The 23,336-nt window shown below is 40.7% G+C and overlaps 2 protein-coding genes across 3 annotated transcripts; one reads left to right on the top strand and one right to left on the bottom strand.

Moving 5' to 3' along the window:
* Nucleotides 1–319: 319 nt before the first annotated feature.
* LOC139545460 (alpha-1A adrenergic receptor-like) lies at nucleotides 320–21,715 on the top strand. The gene is made up of 3 exons (XM_071353251.1): nucleotides 320–556; nucleotides 11,785–13,517; nucleotides 19,766–21,715. The coding sequence occupies exons 2-3, from the start codon at nucleotides 12,614–12,616 to the stop codon at nucleotides 20,275–20,277; spliced, it is 1,416 nt and encodes a 471-aa protein (XP_071209352.1). The 5' UTR covers nucleotides 320–556; nucleotides 11,785–12,613; the 3' UTR covers nucleotides 20,278–21,715.
* On the bottom strand, nucleotides 2,666–6,376 carry LOC139545459 (myb/SANT-like DNA-binding domain-containing protein 4). Of its 2 annotated transcripts, XM_071353250.1 has the most exons (11): nucleotides 6,016–6,375; nucleotides 5,650–5,720; nucleotides 5,386–5,562; nucleotides 5,234–5,295; nucleotides 5,065–5,151; nucleotides 4,936–4,977; nucleotides 4,694–4,867; nucleotides 4,579–4,614; nucleotides 3,926–4,480; nucleotides 3,533–3,644; nucleotides 2,666–3,438 (listed from the first exon to the last, which is right to left on the bottom strand). In XM_071353250.1, the coding sequence occupies exons 1-8, from the start codon at nucleotides 6,171–6,173 to the stop codon at nucleotides 4,579–4,581; spliced, it is 807 nt and encodes a 268-aa protein (XP_071209351.1). In that variant the 5' UTR covers nucleotides 6,174–6,375; the 3' UTR covers nucleotides 2,666–3,438; nucleotides 3,533–3,644; nucleotides 3,926–4,480. The 2 variants fall into 2 exon arrangements, with proteins under 2 accessions (XP_071209351.1, XP_071209350.1); XM_071353249.1 differs by having other exon boundaries at nucleotides 4,579–4,867; nucleotides 6,016–6,376.
* Nucleotides 21,716–23,336: the final 1,621 nt, after the last annotated feature.

Here is a 23,336-nt window from a genome sequence, read left to right as displayed (position 1 = left end):
TAATGTAACATAACTGTAAACCAATTAATTAAAGAATAAACAATATACAGCGTCTCCAAACCAGTTTCATTCGATTCCTTAGTTCGATCGTGTTATCATCATTTTCTGGAAACCATGAAATATGGCTGTTCCATCGCTGAGAAATCGCTGGGAAAATCTAAAGTTTTGTATAAATATTGATGACGCATTGGATGCTGATCTGTAAAAGGAAGCTGAAATGTATAGGCTATAGTGGAGGCGGGGGGGGGGGGGGGGGGGGGTGAAGGGGTGGTAGCAATGACTCATTTCGTAGTCATCGTTTCAAGGAGTAAATGCTCTTGAAGAGCAGCACTTAAATGGATCCAGGGCTTTCCATTAGGAGCGCACTTGGCTATCTGAATTAGTATCGGATACCTCACCTCGGTCGAGAAAGCGGAGCATATCACAAAAGCCCGCAGTTATTAACACCATGTCCTTTTTACACCTTACAATGCTCCTTTTTCATCTTTCGTTTTGCTTTTCCGTATACTTGACATTTGTTGCTGTTCAAACCATCCGGACAAGTGTAAAGAGTTAGGTGAGTAACGGTCCGGTGAAAATGTTTGATTGCTTTGGTCAATGGGATCGATTTTTTAATTTTTTAAGAAGTAACTCATTTATTGCAATCAATTTTTAGCTGATTGTCAACAGATATGTTATTAATGTTTTCATGTATTGCATAGGCTACTTTGATGTACACTGGGCCGTATTGGAAAAATAGTCTAAGGAGAACGAAATGTCGACTAGTATTGGTTTAAAATTACATCCAAGTATATTGAAAACAGTTCAATTTATGAGAATCACAGTTATGGTCAAAAACACGGAACATCTACTCGACTTTTTCATTCTCTCATTATTCTTATTCTTTACAGAAAGATAATGTTTCCTTCTAGTGTCTATAGTTCAACAAACTTTGTCATTTTCAATACTGTCAATAACCTAATCAACGTTAGATATGTGGCGCTTTTGCAGAGCCTAGATTGTGTAGTTTAAATTTGTACAATGAAAAAATTCTGAAGCCTAAAGCCTATTTGCTTGCTACAGTAGGCTATAACGATGTATGAAATAATATGTTTAATTGTTTGTTGCGTTGCTCCTTGCATTAGCCTTGAAGAGCAAGCTGTAAGGAGAAACAGTCAATTGTTAGGTCATGGCTTCCATGGCTTCTTTCTTTCTTTCTTTGCAGAGGAAATAGTATGTTGTTCTTATAAATTGTGTATTTGTATTTCTTTTATGTATTTTTCCCACATAGGCCTACTGTATATTAATTTTCTTCCATCAGTTTTTCATGTAATAGAATTGAGCTGTGAGAGGTCACCACACAGTCCATGAATGTATGTGAAAACAAGCAGTGTGATTACTGAGCATTATACAATGGGTGTGTCTAATCCTGAATGCTGATTGGCTAAAACCGCATTCCAGCTGGTGTATATTCCACAAATGACCACCTGCTAAATCTATGATGTTAAAATGCCAATTTACTCTGTTCCATCTGACTGCACAATCCACTGTCTCATCAGCCCAGCCAGGCAATTTATATCTCCACTACAAAGAACATCTAGCCATTATCTAATCTTTTAGACTAAAATGTAGTTTTCAACAGCGGAGATTAGTATAAACCTTGCTGTTTGTCTCTCCGACATTTGCAACATTGCTTCAATATTCATATTCGATCTTCAGCTGTCGCATAGTAATGAACTTGTCACGAGTCGGGATTACACAGAAAGGCAGGCAGCTTTTGTCAGCCAGTCGAAATCATGAATAAGCATAATTTTTATGGATATATACAAAGAAAATGAAACAAAGTGCAGCTAGTTTGCAGTCTTTCCAGCTTCAGTTTGAAGGAATTGTGTTAGCTGTGTTGTTGTCTACCTCCTATGAACAATAGTGTCCTGACGAGGAGCACATTTTCTATACCAGGGGCCTGTTGCACAAAACTAGGATAAGGGATTAAGCCAGGATATCTTGGTGATCCTGGCTCAATTGATCCGTAATCCGGTTGCACTAAAGATGGATAGGGGGCAGGAGGATATGTTATGGTATAAATTACCATGGAGATTTATTCTGTGGAGCTAGCCTGCTCCAGACCAGGCTAAATTCCAGGATCTATTTAATCTCATCCCTAATGTCAGTCAGCAGTCACCACAAATGGAAACCAATAGTTATTTCACTGCTCACTATACATTGTTATCACATATAACTAGACCCACTGTTATTATTTAAACGTTTGTGATCATTAATTTCAATGATTTTGGATAAAAAATGATTTTTAGATGATGTTGCTATCATTAGATAATTTACAGTTTCCCCATAGACTATAAGGCTATATATAAAATGATAGAATATTAGGGCCACAGAGGGGAAAAAAACACAAGTCATAATATTGTAACCAGTTGTTTTAAAGGAGGACAGTTGTTAAAATGACAGATGTGGGGCATTTCGTGAAATTGTACTTCAGTATGGTTTCATAAACAAAGACATGCTGATGTGCCAGAATATTAAGTATCACATTGTCATAAGTATCAAAACTGTAAAAACAATATGTAGCTTTTCTGCAGAAAGAACCAGCCTCATAAATTTATGACTTTATCCTTTTTCTTCAGTGTGGCCCTAGTACTCTGTCATATAAACAAATACACATTCCATATGAATATAAAAACACAATGTGTAACATTATGTTCCTTTATTGAATAAGGACAAAACAAAGCAGGTAAACCATCAGCTCCTTTCGAAACTGAAGTCACAGTGACTCTACAAGATGGAAAGCACAGAATCCAAGCATATTATACAAAATGATACATACACATTCAAAGGTCTGTATATAACACACCCTGCATGTCTGCACACTAAAATAAATGCAGGACAAATCCATACACATCAACTGAACAGACAAATGAATGGATGCAGTAGCCTCCCTGCAGCCTTGTATTACACACAGTATACCGCACAAACATCATAAGAGGCCAAATTCGTCAAAAAACGAACCCAAAAAAAAACAAATTCCTCTGCCACCGCAGGACATATTTAACCAAAATTGAAAGCACACATACTAACTAAAATAATTCAACACATATTGGTCCCTCAGCAGCCGACCACTGTCGTCATCAGGGAAGATTGCCGGATTGTCCCAGTCCATGGCTGGTGGCACTCTGGGGGCCCTCTCCTTCCTCAGGCAGGCCACATTGTGGAGGACAGCACAAGCCACAGTAATATCACATGCCCTAACAGGGCTGACCCTTAATTTGTGAAGGCAGTGAAAGCGTGCCTTCAGGAGGCCAAAGGTCATTTCAACTCTGGCCCTGGTCCTGGCATGGGCATGGTTGTAGGCCTGCTGTGCTTCCTGGGGGTCTGTGAAAGGTGTCAGGAGAAAAGGCTGGCAGCCATACCCCCTGTCTCCCAGCAACACACCAGAGAATTCACCTGTCAACACAAAATCTCATCATTACTACCTCATAAACACAGTGATATTCTTGACACAGCCATGATGGTTATAAATAGGGGTTGTGTGGCTTACCTTGTGATAGGCACTGATAGATTTCAGAGGCCCGAAAGATTCTGGAGTCATGGACTGAGCCAGGCCATTTTGCCACAACATTGCTGATCACACAGTCAGCATTGCAGACCATCTGAAATCATAAGATGAGGAATATTACACCAATCAATGCACATCACTGGCAATGCAGAGTGTTCGTCAATGGACAATATCAAAAAGTTATGTTCACCTGAACATTAATGCTGTGAAAGGATTTCCTATTCACAAAATCGGCCTCATGGGCACCTGAGGGGGCTTTTATCCTTATGTGTGTGCAGTCCACTGCACCAATGACATTAGGGAAACCTGTCACACAAAGTAATGAGTATCCTACTATGTGTTAACAGTTGTCCTGTAATTTGTAGATCCTCTTACCTGCAATCCTATAGAACTCCTCTTTGATGTCACAGAGTCTTCTGTGGCCAGGGAAGGAGATGAAGACATCTGCTAATGCTTTGATAGCCAGACACACACTCCTTATTGTGCGGCAAATTGTGGCCTTGTTCAGCTGTTCTGCATCCCCCACTGAGTACAGGAAGGCTCCACTAGCAAAAAAGCGCAAGGCCACACAAACCATTTGCTCCACACTCAGTGCATGGCTCCGTGCAGTGCGGTGCTTAATCCTGGGACCCAGTAGTCTGCATAGATACCTGATGCCATCTGCAGAAAACCTGTATCTTTCATATAGATGGTCATCAGGGAAGGCCAGTGGGTCCAACCGGTCCCTGAAGACCCTTTCTCGCCTGAAGGCTCTCCTCAGCACAAGTGCTTCTTCATCCACCACATCTCGCACGAATGGGCATGCCATTGTCAGAGCAGAAAGGAACACACAATTTTGGGCCTTCATATAGGCTAGTGGCCACACCTGGTGCTGGGGGGGTGGGCAAAAGAGGGCGATGCCTTATAACGATGACTTGGTTGTACTGATTGCTGGGAAAATAAAAAAAAACTTAGAAAGATGCCACCGTCCTGTGTGCTCACAATAAGAGCTCATATGTCATGGCTCACTTGACTTTACGAGAATATACCTAATTTTTATTTTGAGCTGTGTCATCTTCTTGGAGCTGGGGGAGGAAAGAAAAATAATGATTAATACATTTGTGTTACAGTTAGCATACAGTGTACATTGAAGGCATATCTCACCTCCCTCTCAAGTTTTTTTATTTCAAGGTCCAGTTTCCTAATTGTCCTCTTTTTTATTTCGGACTCCAGTGCAAGATTTTCCATCCTTTTCTTCTTGTACTGAATGTCTATGTCTGCCAGTTCTATTTGGCGCCGGAGGTGGTTGCCATACAACTTTCTGATAGCTTGTGAGCTCTGTGAACACAATACAATTAGCGCAGCTGGAATTTGGCAGGATGTGGTGTCCTTTTATTAATACGCACTATGTTGCCAGGCTGGTTTTCCCACTGTATAGCATCTGGGTCCTGTAAAAGAAATTAGATTTTTTGATTTTGATGAGGACTCCTCACCATTGTAGAGTAAATAGTACTTTCACAGTCTTAACATGATACGTCATGCCTTCTGGAATCCAGAGAGATGGTCTCCTCCTCATCATCGTCTCCATCATGTGCTGTTGCTGCTGCACTGGGGCCTTCACCCTATCACATTTAATCGGATTCATATTGAAGCTAGTAGACAAGACATGCCAGGCCTACAGTATGCCTTTGATGGAGTACTCACTGGATCAGCATCGTCTGGTGCTTGTGCTGGTGGCTCTAACAGGAACACAGTGCTGCCAGACACTGCAAGGCAATAGGTAAACCAAAGTCAGACAGTCCAAATTGATTCAATATGAATGTGGTTGTATCCCATGTAGAGATGGAAGGACATACCTTGAATGAAGCGGGTGGCATCTTGGGAGGAACCTATGCTCGTCTCTTTCCCCCCAGGGATCCCCTCTAAGACGGGCCTGCCTTTATTTAGCTCCAAGGCCATGTCCTCTGCTGGGGTAAGGTCAGCCTTTGGTGACCCACCACCCGTGCCTTGTCTGTGGGTATTCTTTTTCACTGCTAAAACAGTACAGACAATGTGTGAGCAGGCACCTTCTGGGTACAATATATGCTTGTGCTTTGTTAAATATTAGTCAGGGACCATACCATTCTGCAGAATGTTCTTGTATTTGATTTTGACCTGCTGCCATGTCCGTTTTGGCCCGTTCATGTTTAATCTACACACACACACACACACACACACACACACATTTAATGGAGTCACACTGCAAAAAATTACTTGGTATTTTTGTCTTGTTTTCAGTAAAAATATCAAAAAATGTATCATAGCTTTATACAGTGTGATGGAGTTACTTTACACAATTTCACTCATATCTGCAGTGCATTTCAATTAAAAATTTAACCGTTTCATAATTACAGTACAACTGCATTTTTGGAGATGTGAATTAAATATTTGAATTGTAATTGTGATGTTTCAGCGGAGCGGTGAGTGTGTAATTGTGCACTACTTACGCATTCAGGCGGTCTGCAATACTTTGCCACGCTTTTTCTCTTTGCTTTATCACTGTGGCGGTGTTGCCTTTCTTCTTAATTATATCTTTTACCTCCTCGTATGCCTCCATGAGGATTTGTGCTTCCGACGGGGAAAAGTACGCGGCTCTAGTTGCCATGGTAAATCAGTTAATCTGTGATCTGTGGCGGGGTCTATTTGAGTGAGCCGTGAGCGCGCACCTATCCAGGATTGGTTTCACCTGGCTTAATGAATCCGTGTCTGCTCATCCTGGCTTGGTCTTTGTGCAACCAATTAAGCCTGGACACACATGTTTTGGCTTCATTGAGCTCAGCTGAGTCATTTATCCCGGATGTCTTAATTCTACTTTTGTGCAACAGGCCCCAGGTGAAATCGCGCATCATTAGCTCATCGTTATTGATGTATCCAAATAAATTCCACTAGGAAACAGCTTAAACAAATGCAAATGCATCTACTTTGTTTTTATTCTGGCTGCGCTGTTTGACGTGACACAGTTAGCCGTAGTTGGCTAGCTAGCAAGCAAGGGATAAGTATGGCAATAGAACATTTAGAAAGAATGACTGGGTCGTGTCCATAGATACAGAACAAAAACGACTGGATCGTGTCTCTGGCAACTGAACCGATAGAAAAAACGACCAGCCAGCTTGGGTAGCAACCCTCGATTTGTGTCAGGACTATATCTTGTGGAAGGATGAAATAGTATGAATAAATTAAGCAAAATACGTTTTTTTATGAAAATCATTATTTGAATATGTTGGTAACTCGTTGTATAAAAGTGATAATGCCCTCGAAGCCGGTGTTCGGAGGATATATTGGCACAGTTTGCCGGCCTCCGACTTCGTCTCGGCCTAACAACACCCGTGCCAATATATACTCCAAACACCGGCTTCTCTGGCAATATGACTTGACTAGAGCTAATGGTCAGAGACAGTGAATACCACCATACTACTACAATAATGTGATAACTGTTCATTAAAGCGTACCAGTAATTGTGATGTAATCTTGGACAGAATGGATGTTGCTTTAGGGGCAGTCATGACTGCGGTTATGTGGACACACTGTCTCAGGCATAATGTAATGCTTTTACCATCCCTAATTTGAACAAATTCTAACAGGCACCATTTAGAGGGGGTTGGCTGTCTGTGCAGCTTGCTAGACACAAACAATCCTTGTTTTCTTGATTTGAGTATCATGTCTTTGCCGTTTGGGTTTGCGGTAATTTATTGAGGCATTTCAGGTTACCTGTGCACCGTAGTCTGGTATGCACCTAATTTCTAACATCCAGATGTTGCTTACAAGGCACTATGCTGAGGGCAACTCATTAAGTAATGCTTTCATGTGTGACAATGATGCAACTGTCATTGTTGTTTATTCATAACTTTGCCATGGGCAGTTTTTTATTTGTCCCACACGCTTCAGTGGCTAAAATCAGACACAGTCTTAGCACCATATATTGCCCTTAAATCAAATGAGCACTCTCTCATCCTGCTAGTACACTACCCAAGTAAGTATCTGTGCATTAGAGACCTTTCTAACGCCCAGAAAACTCTGATTCAAACTCCCATTCACCAGCTATGCAAACGTTATAATGTCAAAATACGTTTGTTGATCACCAAAATTAACATGGAGTTTTGCTGAGCAATTATCTTCATTTACTCCTGTCACGGCTGGTATGTGCATCCAAAAAAGGTCTAAATAAAAATGAAATAAAAAATGTAGAAGCAAAATGACTCTTCGTCACCTCCAATTTATTGAGCTGTTGTAGACTTCCGACCTGTGAGGGGCAGTAATGAGTGATTGGAGGTGCAGAATAAGATTTTTTTGGGCTGCTTGTACATTTTTATTTAGACCTTTTTTGGAAGTACGTTCTGGCCGTAATGGGAGTAAATGAAGATAGTTGCTCAGCGAAACTCCATATTTGGCGATCAACAAACGTATTTAGACATTAGAACGCTTTCAGAGCTGGTGAATGGGAGTTTGAATCTGAGCTTTCTGGGCATCAGAGAGGTCTAGAGATACTGGTTCAGCACCTATATTGCCCTTAAAGCAAATGAGCACTCTCGCCCTGCTAGGACACAAGCCAAGTGCTGTTGTGTGTTATAACCCACACCGTGAGTAATATTATGGCACCATCCCAGTGTTCGCTCCAGCAGCACACCACACGCAGGAACTAGTTGGAGGTGTGAATGTAAGTGGCATCTGACTGTACACAGGAGTTCATCAGGCTGCTTCAGCAGCTGCTCAGCCAGTGTGGAGCAGGACTCTGTAGGGCACAGAGGAAAGGTCACGCTGCGGTAATAATAATATGACGGAGGAGGACAGTAAGGGACTAAGTAATGTTTTAATTTAGACCCATCACTAACCGTCGACTTTCACCTATTCTGTATGGTAATGGATGGTGTGCATACAAAGTACAAGAGAATTGGTTGGAATACATAAACCTTGACACTGATGGATTTATAGTCTAAGAGCTGCACTCAGATGAACTTCTAATGTCATCATCTAAGTCAAAGCTGCTTATCATAACCCAATATAAACCAAACTAGGGCTGTTTCCATCCACTTTTAGTATTCTAATGTGTTGTTAAGCATTCGATCAAATCTACAGTATATTCCATATATGACGTCCATGTACCAAATGCCATTGAGCAGCAGAGACAAGGCTGATTAGATTAATTTAACATCAGTCAGACAGTGGGTGTTTTCTGTGGGACATTGTGAAAAATACATGTAGCTATGTCCTCTATTATGAAAGTTTACTCTTTGAAGGCGAAGGAGAGACAGCCAGAAAGATTGTTGAATCACCACCATACAACAAAGTCAAGATGAATTACAGTGCCTTCAGAAATTATTCACACCACTTGACTTTTTCCACATTTTATTGTGTTACAATTTGGGATTAAAATTGATTTTATTGTAATTTTCTTCTCAATGAGCTACACAAAATACTCTAATGTCAAAGTGGAAGAAAAAGTCTAACATATTTTTTTTAATTATGGAAAATAAAACACTAATGTATCTTGATTAGATAAGTATTCACCCTCCTGAGTCAATACATGTTAGAATCACCTTTGGCAGCTATTACAGCTGTGTCTTTCTGGATAAGTCTCTAAGAGCTTTGCACACCTGGATTGTACAATATTTGCCCATTATTCTTAAAAATATTATTCAATCTCTGTCAAGTTGGTTGTTAATCATTGCTAGACAGCCATTTTCAAGTCTTCCCATAGATTTTCAAGCCAATTTAAATCCAAACTGTAACTAGGATACTCAGGAACATTCAATGTCATCTTGGTAAGCAACTCGAGTGTATATTTGGCCTTGCATTTTAGGTAATTGTCCTGCTGAAGGGTGAATTTGTCTCCCAGTGTCTGTTGGAAAGCAGACTGAACCAATAATATGATGGAGGAGAGAGGGAAGGAGGACAGTAGGGAACGAAGTAATGTTTTAATTTAGACCCATTACTACCCGTGTGTGTTTTTTCCACCCATTGATTCCACTTTCACCTATTCTGTATGGTAATGGGTGGTGTGCATACAAAGTACAAGAGAATTGGTTAGAATACATAAACCTTGACACTGATGGATTTATAGTCTAAGAGCTGCACTCAGATGAACTTCTAATGTCATCATCTAAGTCAAAGCTGCTTATCATAACCCAATATAAACCAAACTAGGGCTGTTTCCATCCACTTTTAGTATTCTAATGTGTTGTTAAGCATTCGATCAAATCTAAATTCCATAGATGACGTCTATGTACCAAATGCCATTGAGCAGTAGTGACAAAGCTGATTAGATACATTTAACATCAGTCAGACAGTTGTTTTTTATGTGTAAGATCTTGAAAAATAGAGTACACATAGCTATGTCCTCTATTATGAAAGTTTACTCTTTGAAGGCGAAGGAGAGAAAGCCAGCTGTGAGTCTTTCTGGGTAAGTTTCTAAGAGCTTTGCACACCTGGATTGTACAGTATTTGCCCATTATTCTTTTTTCAACTTATCAAGTGCTGTCAAGGTAGTTGTTGATCATTGCTAGACAGGTCTTGCCATAGATTTTCAAGACGATTTAAGTCTAAACTGTAACTAGGCCACTCAGGAACATTCAATGTCGTCTTGGTAAGCAACTCCAGTGTATATTTGGCCTTGTGCTTTAAGTTAATGCTCTGCGGAAAGATGAATTTGTCTTCCAGTGCCTGTTGGAAATCAGACTGAACTAGGTTTTCATCTAGGATTTTGCCTGTGCTTAGATCTGTTCCGTTAATTTTTGAAAACTTTTTTTTATTAATCCCTAGTCCTTTGTCGATGACAAGCATACCCATAACATAATGCAGCCACCACCATGCTTATAAATATGAATAGTGGTAACCAGTGATGTGTTGTGTTGGATTTGCCCAAAGCATAACGCTTTGTATTCAGGACAAAAAGTTAATTTCTTTGCCACATTTTCCACAGTATTACTTTAGTGCCTTATTGCAAACAGGATGCATGTTTTGGAATATTTTTTATTCTGTACATGCTTCCTTCTTTTCACTATGTCATTAATGTTAGTATTGTGGAGTAACTACAATGTTGTTGATCCATCCTCAGTTAACTCCTATCACAGCCATTAAACTCTGTAACTTCAAAAAAATCACCATTGGCCTCATGGTGAAATCTCTGAGCAGTTTCTTTCCTCTCTGGCAACTGAGTTAGGAAGGGCACCTGTATCTTTGTAGTGACTGGGTGTATTGATACATCATCCAAAGTGTAATTAATAACTTCACCATGCTCAAAGGGATATTCAATGTCTGCTTTTTATTGCCCATCTACCAATGGGTGCCCTTCTTTGCGAACCATTGGAAAACCTCCCTGGTTTTTGTGGTTCAATCTGTGCTTGAAATTCACTGTTCGACTGAGGGACCTTATAGATAATTGTATGTGTAGGGTACAGAGATGGGGGTAGTCATTTGAAAATCATGTTAAACATTATTATTGCACACAGTGTGAGTCCATGCAACTTATTATATGACTTGTTAAGCAAATGTTTAGCTTATTTAGGTGTGCCATAACAAAAGGTTTGAATAATTATTGACTCAAGACATTTCAGCTTTTCATTTTGAATTAATTTATTAACAATTCTAAAAACATAATTCGACTTTGACATTATGAAGTATTGTGTGTAGATGGGTGACACAAAACCTAAACCTACAAAACCTAAATTTAAAATTCAGGCTCCAACACAACAACAAAATGTGAAAAAAATTCAGTGGGTGTGAATAGTTTCTGAATGCACTGTATACATGAAAGGATATAGCACACTGCATGTCTTAAGACAGATGAATACATTTTTACATCATAAAAGTCAGCAATCAAATCCAATTTTATATGGAGGCTTTCCTTCTATTCTATTCTTAGGCTACACAGATACATTGAGAAAAAGGGACAGATTTGTTAAGCATTTACAGCAGGTGCAAAGTCTGCACCTGCTTTTCTTTCAAAAAGGAAATTAATTCAGGACGAGAAAAGGGATTGTATCTCCCCTACAATGGGACTGGATAGGAGCCAGATAGGTAATTTTAAGCAGCTAATGATATTGAAACATGCGGCAGAATACAAATTGTGGCTGTCTGAAAATGTTTTAAAAGATATAGCGACTTGTCTTACTGAGGTTTGATTTTGCATGAGATCTGTTGTGGTGGTTGGATGTCATACCAGCGTATACTTAGTCTTACTCAGACCAAAGCATCATTGTGGCTGTATCTCTTTTTTTCAGGGGGAGTCATGCCACAGATGCACAGTGACTATTCAACTCATCCACATCCAAGCTGAGGCTGTTCCCACTTTCAGGAGGCTTGGCCAGACTTGCCCTGGGACTGGCCTGTCTCTTCACCTGTAATAACCCTCCTACCTCCTAACTCCTACTCTGGCAAGCGGTCTGGTCTGGAGCTCAAGCTCAGTGACAATATCTTTCAGTATTCTCTTCCAGTTGGATTGAGCCAAACTAAAACCAAACTACTCAGATTGCAGATTGTATATGCTTCACTGTCCTCTTCCCACTATTCTACATTTTTGATATGACACAGACTTGCCCTTGGACACTTGGAAGTAGATATTGGGAAGATCAGAGAGATCGACCTCAGAGCTATGCCTATGATCATGATCCTCAGTAACCAAATACGACTCTGACAGGTCAGACTGTCAGAGTCGACTCCACACTCCATCAAAGATCTTTTGTGGTCTCCAACTGTATTATAACTTGTGGCTTAATAACATCAAGCACAATCTCAAAATGGATTATGATTTCTATGTTAAATAGCATTCCTCTGCATACACAATGTGTGTCTCGCTCAGTGTTTAAAACAAGAACATAGCTTACTATTTTTGATTAATCGTAATTGCTCATTAGATTGAGACATCATCAGTCAAATTATAATTTGACATGACAGTCTTAATGTGATCCTTATTTTCATTATTTTTATTTCTCAGGAAAGTGCTCTGATGTCCTTGTCTTCTCTCAGCAAACATAACTGTCTGCAGTCTGTTTATCAGTCTACTGTTACAGTACAGGGCAGCACAGTGTATCAATACTGTATAGAGAACAGATGGTTCCTATAGCAGACAACATGAACATGACCCCAGAGCCTCCGACACAGAACTGCTCCAACTGCAGCCAGGCATTTGTCCCAGAGCTCAATGTGATCAAGGCTGTGGCGCTGGGACTGATACTTGGGACCTTCATCATATTTGGGGTTTTTGGGAACATCCTGGTTATCTTGTCGGTGGTCTGTCATCGACACCTACGCACAGTCACACACTACTTCATTGTCAACTTAGCGGTGGCAGACCTCCTGCTGAGCTCCATCGTGCTGCCCTTCTCTGCCACCTTTGAGATCTTAGGGTACTGGGTGTTCGGACGGCCATTCTGCAACGTGTGGGCAGCGGTGGACGTGCTGTGCTGCACAGCCTCCATCATGAGCCTGTGTGTGATCTCAGTGGACCGCTACATCGGGGTCAGCTACCCGCTGCGCTACCCAGCCATCGTGACAGAGCGCAGGGCACTGCTAGCCCTGGTGGGCCTATGGGCTCTGTCTATCACAATCTCCATCGGCCCTCTGTTTGGCTGGAAGGAGCCGGCGCCTGAGGATGAGTCTATCTGTAAGATCACAGAGGAGCCTGCCTATGCCATCTTCTCTGCTGTGGGCTCCTTCTACCTCCCGCTGGCCATCATACTGTCTATGTACTGCAGGGTGTATGTGGTGGCCCGCCAGGAGAGCCGGGGCCTGAGGGAGGGGCACAAAACAGACAAGTCAGACTCAGAGAGCATCACGCTGAGGATCCACCGCGGCAACATGGCTGTGTCTGAGGACGAGGCCCTGCGCAGCCACACACACTTCGCCCTTCGCCTCCTCAAGTTCTCCCGAGAAAAGAAGGCCGCCAAGACCCTGGGCATTGTGGTTGGCTGCTTCGTGCTCTGCTGGCTGCCTTTCTTCCTGGTTCTGCCCATAGGTGAGTGTTACCCATTGTACCCAGGCTCCTTACCTTGTAGACCGTGCTCCACAGCTGCTGTGTCATGCTGTTAATGCCACCACCTTTTGTGTCTACACTTGGCAAAATAATTTATGAGGGTTTATAATTAAATTGCATTGCAGAGATGGCTGTAGGAGGGAGTGTGGGATGACTCCCAAAATAGATGTTCACAACAGTCTCATGCAAGCCTTTCTTATGTCATTCGGTATCAACCATAGAAATAGAACAAGTTTATTTATGTGTGTAATAAATCAGTTATTTTAGGTTATGTGAGGTTGTTGGATGTGGATGATGTAAAATGTAGTCTATTGTCGCATTAATCAATAATGGGCTGCATCTGCAAAGATTTACTTTCTTTGATGAAAGTACGAATTAAAACTTGTTTACAAATAGAAACCATCTGAAGTAACTCAAATGTATCATTAAAAAGAGTACACTAATCAAAGTATTTGTTTGAACCGTGCAAAATGTCAATCTTCTCCTCACCCTGATGTTATTTTACTTGTCATACATGACTGCTTTTGTCTAACTTAACTACCAGACATTTTTTTAGTAGTATATGCAGTTAAAGTCAGAAGTTTACATACACTTAGGTTGGAGTCATTAAAACTCGTTTTTCAACCACTCCACAAATTACTTGTTAACGAACTATAGTTTTGGCAAGTCAGTTAGGACATCTACTTTGTGCATGACACAAGTCATTTTTCCAACAATTGTTTACAGACAGATTATTTCACTTATAATTCACTGTATCACAATTCCAGTGGGTCAGAAGTTTACATACACTAAGTTGACTGTGCCTTTAAACAGCTTGTAAAATTCCAGAAAATGATGTCATGGCTTCAGAAGCTTCTAGAAGCTACATCATTTGAGTCAATTTGAGGTCTACCTGTGGATGTATTTCAAGGCCTACCTTCAAACTCAGTGCCTCTTTGCTTGACATCATGGGAAAATCAAAAGAAATCAGGCAAGATCTCAGAAAAAAAATTGTAGACCTCCAAAAGTCTGATTCATCCTTGGTAGCAATTTCCAAATGCGTGAAGGTACCACGTTCATCTGTACAAAAATAGTACGCAAGTATAAACACCATGGGATCATGCAGCCGTCATACCGCTCAAGAAAGAGACGCGTTCTGTCTCCTAGAGATAAACGTACTTTGGTGTGAAAAGTGCAAATCAATCCCAGAACAACAGCAAAGGACCTTGTGGAGATGCTGGAGGAAACAGCTACAAAATGATCTATATCCACAGTAAAACGAGTCCTATATCGACATAACCTGAAAGGCTGCTCAGCAAGGAAGAAGCCACTGCTTCAAAACCGCCATTAAAAAGGTCAGACTACGGTTTGCAACTGCACATGGGGACAAAGATCGTACTTTTTGGAGAAATGTCCTCTGGTCTGATGAAACAAAAATATAACTATTTGGCCATAATGACCATTATGTTTGGAGGAAAAAGGGGGCGGCTTGCAAGCCGAAGAACACCATCCCAACCGTGAAGCACGAGGGGTGGCAGCATCATGTTGTGGAGGTGCTTTGCTGCAGGAGGGACTGGAGCACTTCACAAAATAGATGGCATCATGAGGAAGGAAAATTATGTGGATATATTGAAGCAACATCTCAAGACATCAGTCAGGAAGTTAAAGCTTGGTCGCAAATGGGTCTTCCAAATGGACAATGACCCCAAGCATACTTCCAAAGTTGTGGCAAAATGGCTTAAGGACAACAAATTCAAGGTATTGGAGTGGCCATCACAAAGCCCTGAGCTCAATCCCATAGAAATTTTGTGGGCAGAACTGAAAAAGTGTGTGCGAGCAAGGAGGCCTACAAACCTGACTCAGTTACACCAGCTCTGTCAGGAGGAATGGGCCAAAATTCACCCAATTTATTGTGGGAAGCTTGTGGAAGGCTACCCGAAACATTTGACCCAGGTTAAACAATTTAAAGGCAATGCTACCAAATACTAATTGAGTGTATGTAAACTTCTGACCCACTGGGAATGTGATGAAAGAAATAAAAGCTGAAATAAATCACTCTCTCTAATATTATTCTGACATTTCACATTCTTAAAATAAAGTGGTGATCCTAACTGACCTAAGACAGGGAATTGTTACTAGGATTAAATGTCAGGAATTGTGAAAAACTGAGTTTAAATGTATTTGGCTACGGTGTATGTAAACGTCCAACCCCAACTGTACATACACTTACCAATAATGTGGTATTTCATGTGGAAATAATGAAATAAAAAAGTAATTTCAGTAGCTTTTATTTCAGAGGACACAATGCCCAATAACAAGTATAATTGCCATAAATGTTTACTGATGTTATCACAATCTTTGAATAGTCAGTATTCTTTTAAAAGAAAACTGATTGATGAACGTTTCAGATTAGGCCCATTATCCTCATCATTTCATTTGATGACATTATCGTGTTTACGTAACACTATTGTGTAGAAAATATTGAGAGGATTTTCAGGCAAGCCAAAATACCAGTCTCAAGAAATGATCCAATATTAGAGACTTCAACCACACACACACACACACACACACACACACACACACACACACACACACACACACACACACACACACACACACACACACACACACACACACACACACACACACACACACACACACACACACACACACACACACACACACACACACGCATTAGAAAGTGATAGAGATAGAGAGCTACAGAGAAAGATCGAGTACGTTTGGAACATCCATTTCCATTCATTAATTTCCAAGACGCCATTGTCGATTTTTGTTATCCAGCCATAAGTGCTTGTGAGATTAATACTTTTTGGTGTTAATTTAATGATTTTTCGGAAGGCCACTGAGGAGTTACTGCAATTTGGGCCAGGTGTCTCAGTGATGCAGTGCAGGCAACAAAGGTAAAAGCTGTGACCGGGTCTGACCGGGTCTGGTACTGGGTCATCATAGGATTCTTCAGACAACAGAGATACTCTCAGCATGGGTGGGTGGTCACTTTCAGTCAGCCTCTGTCCCAGTCATCTTCTCAGTGTGATCAAAGAGCTGCTGTGGTTGAAAGAGAGCGGCTTTCCAGTTTGGCTGGTCTGTGAATAAGGCAACCTCACAGAGAGTTACACATAAGAAACTGTATTTGAAGAGTTGAAAGCTATATCCACACATTTGTATTTTTTCACCAGAAATGATTTCTTATGGGTACCTTCATGTGTGTGTAAAATATTACTGTTGTCAGATATTTTATTCATAGATTTGAGTATGAAAACGTTTTTTTTGCTAAACGCTATATATTCATTGTTTAGCTGTAATGGAATGTTCGTGTCCTTTATATTTGACTGTGATATGTGGTTGTCTCAGCTATCTATCTTAAGATGAATGCACTTACTGTAAGTCTCTCTGGATAAGAGCATCTGCTAAATGACTAAAATGTCAAATGTAAATGTTTTACATACAGATCTCATATTACTGTCTTTAATTATATTTCTTATTTTTTTTTGATATTGATGTCGCAAAAATATAATTTGTACATTTCTTTACTAAAGATGTAGTTATTTGTTCCATGTGACTGTGTAAAACCTAGTAGTACTACTTATTTCTCTGAGAGTGAGGTGAATATATAGCATTTAGAAGAAAAAAACACGATTATTTGTCTCTCTGAAATTAAACCATGACATGACAGATTTTAAACAAATACGTATCTGTCATTGAACAACCCCCATGCCATGATTTGATAGTGAAAAAAAAACACATTCATCTCATTCATAACGTCTTTAAACAATACAAGCAAATTTACCAACATTTCTGAAAATTGGTATAGCGTTTTGGAATGAAACTATTCATTTCCAGAGGACATATGCAATGTATGTGGTTCTGTACAAAGAGAAATATGAATGAATATACTATACATAATAACATAACATGACAATGACTGTTTAACACGTAACTACTATTAATGACTGGCATTAGTAACAACCAACAGTAAATGCACACAAGTTTCAATAACAACATCACTCACGTCTGTCCACGCATTCCACTTGGAGAAAGACTGATGAGGCTCTGACCTGAGCAGGCAAAAGGACTGTTTGCTGTCCTGCCCCCTAGCAACCTCCCTAGCAACCTATAGGTGGCCTGGTAGCAGAGGTCACTCGGAGTTTGGGGAGCCAGTTTATGATCCCCTAGTCTCTCTGGCAACATCGGGGGATGGGTGGAGTGAGCTGCATGAAGTTAGGAGTGCTGAGCACATGCTGTCGGAAACTTTTTTTTGGTCATATTTCACACACTTTTCAGACAACCATTCTCTCTCTCTCTCCCTCTCTCCCTTTATCTCTCTCTCTCTCTTTCTCTCTCTCTCTCTCTCTCTCTCTCTCTCTCTCTCTCTCTCTCTCTCTCTCTCTCTCTCTCTCTCTCTCTCTCTCTCTCTCTCTCTCTCTCTCTCTCTCTCTCTCTTTCTCTCTCTCTCTCTCTCTCTCTCTCTCTCTCTCTCTCTCTCTCTCTCTCTCTCTCTCTCTCTCTCTCTCTCTCTCTCTCTCTCTCTCTCTCTCTCTCTCTCTCTCTCTTTCACTCTCCATCTCTCTCTCTCGGCATCTGTTTCTCCTGCACATAGAGGCATTCTCATCAATGTGATCACAGCAGGAAGGAAAGATACAGTCTGCTTGTTAGTTTAATCATTTCAGTATAGGATGAATGTGGGAAGAAAATACAAATCAAATCAAATTTAAGATCAAGTCAACTCCTTCCTAACCCCTCAGGGTTCCGATTTATTATACACTCTCATGCTCAGAAATATAGCAAGAGCTAGGGTGGTGATTCTACTCCCTTACCATGTCTGGACAACATGTCACAATGTTATGTATTATTATCCTGTTAAATCACAGAACGGTTTTCAAGTCAAGATTGATTGTGTTCGGCTGGGGATGGTTATTATTGTTTGCTTTGGTTTATTGGGACAGGCTTTATTTCTTCTTCAAGAGGGAAACTTACCCATGTGTGGATTTGAGTGGGTCAAAAGGGTTAAGAGGGCTATCACTGTCTTGGCAGTGTGTTTATTTTGAGACTGGTTTGTTCCAGTAGCTATTTAAAAAGGTATGGCCAAGAGCTAAGCAACTGTTTACTCACATTTTGTCTGCTGGTGCTGCGGTCGTTAGTCGGTAGTTGCACTTGTGCCTACCATGCATCTTTGGTATTGTTATCTTAAATCATTATTGACATTATGAATTATATTTGGGGGTGTTGGTAGTGAGCTACAGTATTAGAGCAGTAGTGTGCTTCTTTGTCTTCCTGGATGTATGGCAACGTCTCACTTGGGAAGTGAGCACATTTATTGGTCATCCATTATTTATTGCTCACTCTATCTTGTTTTCCGTCGCTATACATCACTGTATACCCTCTGTTTGGTGAAGTAGAGGGAGAGAATGACACCAAATGATTTGTTTAGCTTTCTTTAAAAAAACATGTTTTGCACCAATGTCTTTATTGTGTCAACTTTTCATAGAAAAATTAGGCTTCCTGAGTAACGGCAATCAAGTTTCCAGGATGTATGAATTCAGTAGTAAGAAGAGTAGTAGAATAACTGTTGCTTGTTGCACAGTAGTCATCTGAGATGTACTTGACACGGAATCATATCTACTCAAACTTCACCTCCTTTCTTTCCCTCGGTCTCTTTCTTTCTCTCCCCCTCTCTATCCATCTCCACATCACTAAAAGTTCTCCAACAGCTTCTCCATTAAAGAATTTCACAAGCTCACCCAGCCTACCTTTGAAGATAGATGCTCAAATTCAAGTCCATCCAAGACATTAGCCATTTAATTATTTTAATGTGTCGAGCATTGGCTGTAAAAAGTCCTTCATGTAATGTGCATGTTAAACCATTTAATCTACTTCACTATTAAGTGTGCAGCTCACACTTTCTCCCATGAGCCCCTGTAATCAGAAGCAGTAGGATTTATGAAGGCAATTTTAATACAACTGATACCTTGACGTCAGTACCTTGATGTTAATCAGTTTTCTTCCCTTTGTATGTGTGGCATGTGTGTCCGTGTCTAATTCTCTCTCTCTTTCTCTCTTTCTCTCTCTCTCTGTGTGTGTGTGTGTGTGTGTGTGTGTGTGTGTGTGTGTGTGTGTGTGTGTGTGTGTGTGTGTGTGTGTGTGTGTGTGTGTGTGTGTGTGTGTGTGTGTGTGTGTGTGTGTGTGTGTGTGTGTGTGTGTGTGTGTGTGTGTGTGTGTGTGGCCTATTGTAGGTTCCATATTCCCGGCATACAGACCTTCGGACACCGTTTTCAAGATCACCTTCTGGCTGGGCTACTTCAACAGCTGCATCAACCCTATCATCTACCCCTGTTCCAACCAGGAGTTTAAGAAGGCCTTCCAGAGTATTCTGGGAGTGCGTTGTCTGAGAGCCCAGCCCAGAGCCACTCATCACCTAGGTCCAGGCCTCAGTCAAGCCCAGGTCCAGGGTCATTCTCTCACTCTGAGAGTAGATGGCAGAGGTGACCCCTCCCGTCTTAGCCCCTCCTCCTCCATAGCACTGTCCCGCACACCCTCCTCTAGGGATGACAGAGAGTGGAAGATAGAGACAGGACAGGCTAAGGTGGCCCAACTGTGCAGTAGGAGTCTGCTGAAGACCTGCTGCTGCATCAGAGACGGGAGCCTCAACCAGGAGCCCAGCCATCCCCAGCCCTCTCCACACGGGGCCCTGCCCACCATTAAGATCCACCAGCTGTCTTTATGTGAAAATGGAGAGGCCGTATAACCAGAGATAATGATGGAGTAGATTATTTTGAATGTCTCTGGTATGAATACTGTATCTCATCTTCTCTTAAACAAAGCATGGTCTACCCTCAAGGTCCAGTGCTATTAAAGGAAACTAAAGTGAATAGTGAATACATTTCTAAGCCCAGTGGAGTTTACAACGATGGAACATTAATAATAGCTGGTGGAGATGGTCGATGAAATTCTCAAATATTTGGAATACACTGACTGCAGATACACAATGGCAGTGTTTAAATTAATGACTGTTTGTTTTTACACACTAAACCAAGGTTTTACCTTGAGATATTGACACTCTTTAAAGGTCCAATGCAGCAGTTATTATCTACATATCAACTCATTTCTGGGTAACAATTAAGTACCTTGCTGTGATTGTTTTAAATTAAAATGATCAAAAAGTAACATTACATTTACATTTTAGTCATTTAGCAGATGTTCTTAATCATAGCGTCTTACACTAGTGAGAAACTAAAATAGCTTCTTGGCGAAGAGCAATTTCTCAAGCAAGAATTTTGCTAAGGCTGTCTGGTAGTGGTCTGAGTGGGAAGGGGAAAATGGACAATTAGCTGTTATTGGAACTCTCTTTCTTATTGGTCTATTAACTAATTTACCACCTGGTGATGCCACCAGACAGGCCACAACTCTATCCAGCTCTTACACTAAAAGGGCATCATCATAATTTTCACATTTCACAGTATTATTCCAACCTCATAGTGTGGAAATATATATAAAACACAGGAAAATCACATTGTTGACTTTACTGGGCCTTTAAGACAAGTGCACATTCTCTCAGGTGGTCTTTGCCACTCTTCACACTTCAGCATCCAGTTGATTTGAATAGTAAAGAAAATAGTCCAAATTATTATTCCAATCTAATGCCAAAAGTGATAGTTCCCCAAGAGCAAAATATATCCCCCTCCCCTTTTAAATATACATGTTAGAAAAAAGTTTTCCATGGGGAGCTCAGTAATTTTACTGGGATCTACACTTTAGCTATATCAATATATGTATTATTTATTCCAGATATTTCTGATAAGATATTGGGGTTTGTGAAGGTATTTCTTAAGAAGGACCAAATTGTATGTTCCTTGTGTAATGTTTACAAGTTGTATACTTACAAAGAATATTACCAATGCATAATAGGTGAAGTCTGTACATATGTAATTGGTGGTAACCTCACAAATTGTTCAAAATTGTAATCTTTCTCCCAGTGTCTTACCCTTTACCAAGCTCTTGTCCCGTTGTGAGAATAGTGTGTGACTGTGTGATACTGTGACATCACTCCCAGTCTCCCTGGGGAGTCAGAGGGCAGGCACAATGCCCATCACAAATGAATCACACCATACTGTCCACAGAAGGCTGGAACCCAAGAGGATACTGTTCCTCCATGTCACGTATTCCAATAAAAAGAGTATGAGATATTCTCAGTTTGGGAGTTGAAACATCACTTTGAGAATCCTTTTTTTGTGATTTCATGGACACACATGTTTCATAAACACGCATGAACAGTATTGCTTTGTACTCCAACATTCCCACGATACCACTTTCCAATCTCCACTGCCAGACAGAAGATTAACTTCCTACTTTGGAATTCTGAGGGATCATTTCATGGGTTTTGACCTCATAACTGCTCCCAAGCCTCTAAATCCACCATAAGCCAGTGAGAAATTTGCCTTCATACTGTAGCTCAGGCTTTCCAGTTTTATGGAACCATTTGCAAATTGCATCCACACAGTGGAGGCTCCACAGAGGAGGAAGGGGAGGACCATCCTCAGTGAATTTCATAAAAATAGTGAAATTAAAAAGGTGATCCTTTTCAGATTAAACTATACTAAATATATTCACGTCACCAAATAATTTTATAGAACACACTGTTTTGCATTGAAGGTCTACAGTAGCCTCAACAGTACTCAACAGTACTCAACAGTAGGGTAGCACCATGGTGTAGCCGGAGGACAGCTAGTTTCCGTCCTCCTCAGGGTACATTGACTTCAATACAAAACCTAGGAGGCTCATGATTCTCACCCCCTTCCATAGACTTACACAGTAATTATGACAACTTCTGGATGATTTCCTCCAACCTATCAGAGTTCCTGCAGCATGAACTGACATGTTGTCCACCCAATCTGTATCAAAGAATTCTACAGGAGAACGTCATCCATCTGTGAACTGAAGCTAAAGCGCAGCTGGGTCATGCAGCAAGACTGATCCAAAACACACAATCATGAAAATGGCTAAAAAGCAGCAAATTTGAAGTTTTGGAATGGCCTAGTCAAAGTCCAGACCTAATCCCAATTGAGATGTTGTGGCAGTTCATGCTTGAAAACCCACAAATATTGCTGAGTTAAAGCAGTTCTGCATGGAAGGATAGGACTGTCACGCCCTGGCCATAGAGAGGTTTTTATTCTCTATTTTGGATAGGCCAGGGTGTGACTAGGGTGGGCATTCTAGTTTCTTTATTTCTATGTTTTCTATTTCTTTGTGTTTGGCCGGGTGTGGTTTTCAATCAGAGGCAGCTGTCTATCGTTGTCTCTGATTGAGAATCATACTTAGGTAGCCTTTTTCCCACCTGGGTTTGTGGGTAGTTGTTTTCTGTTTAGTTTAGTTACCTTACAGAACTGTTCATTTGTCTCTTTGTTATTTTTGTTCAAGTGTTCTAACTTATTAAAATATTATGAACAGGTACCACGCTGCGCTTTGGTCCACTCCTTCTTCGTCAGACGAGCGTGACAAGGACATAATTCCTCCACAGCGACATGAGAGACTGATCAACAACTACAGGAAGCATTTGGTTAGAGTCATTGCAGCTAAAGGTGGCACAACCAGTTATTGAGTGTAAGGGGGCAATTACTTTTTCACACAGGGTCATTGGGTATTGGGTGTTGCATAACTTTGTTTATGAAATAAAGGAAATAAGTATGCAATTGTTGTGTTATTTGTTCACTCAGGTTTCCTTTATCTAATATTAGGTTTTGGTTCGAAGATCTGATAACATTCAGTATGAAAAATATGCAAAAGTAGAGAAATTTAGCAATTTCCAAT

Source organism: Salvelinus alpinus, chromosome 19 (genome assembly GCF_045679555.1).
Source record: "Salvelinus alpinus chromosome 19, SLU_Salpinus.1, whole genome shotgun sequence".
In the NCBI taxonomy this organism is placed as follows: domain Eukaryota; kingdom Metazoa; phylum Chordata; class Actinopteri; order Salmoniformes; family Salmonidae; genus Salvelinus; species Salvelinus alpinus.
This window is presented reverse-complemented; position numbering and strand designations above follow the sequence as displayed.

Bases quoted from the DNA above. Each gene is read 5' to 3' on its own strand.
- LOC139545459 (XM_071353249.1), bottom strand. From the start codon at position 6,173: ATGGCAACTAGAGCCGCGTACTTTTCCCCGTCGGAAGCACAAATCCTC. The intron at 5,721-6,015 runs GTAAGTAGTGCA...GTGTGTGTGTAG, and splicing joins ATTGCAGACCGCCTGAATGC to ATTAAACATGAACGGGCCAA. The intron at 5,296-5,385 runs GTATGTCCTTCC...ATTGCCTTGCAG, and splicing joins TGCCACCCGCTTCATTCAAG to TGTCTGGCAGCACTGTGTTC.
- LOC139545460 (XM_071353251.1), top strand. From the start codon at position 12,614: ATGGTTCCTATAGCAGACAACATGAACATGACCCCAGAGCCTCCGACA. The intron at 13,518-19,765 runs GTGAGTGTTACC...GGCCTATTGTAG, and splicing joins CTTCCTGGTTCTGCCCATAG to GTTCCATATTCCCGGCATAC.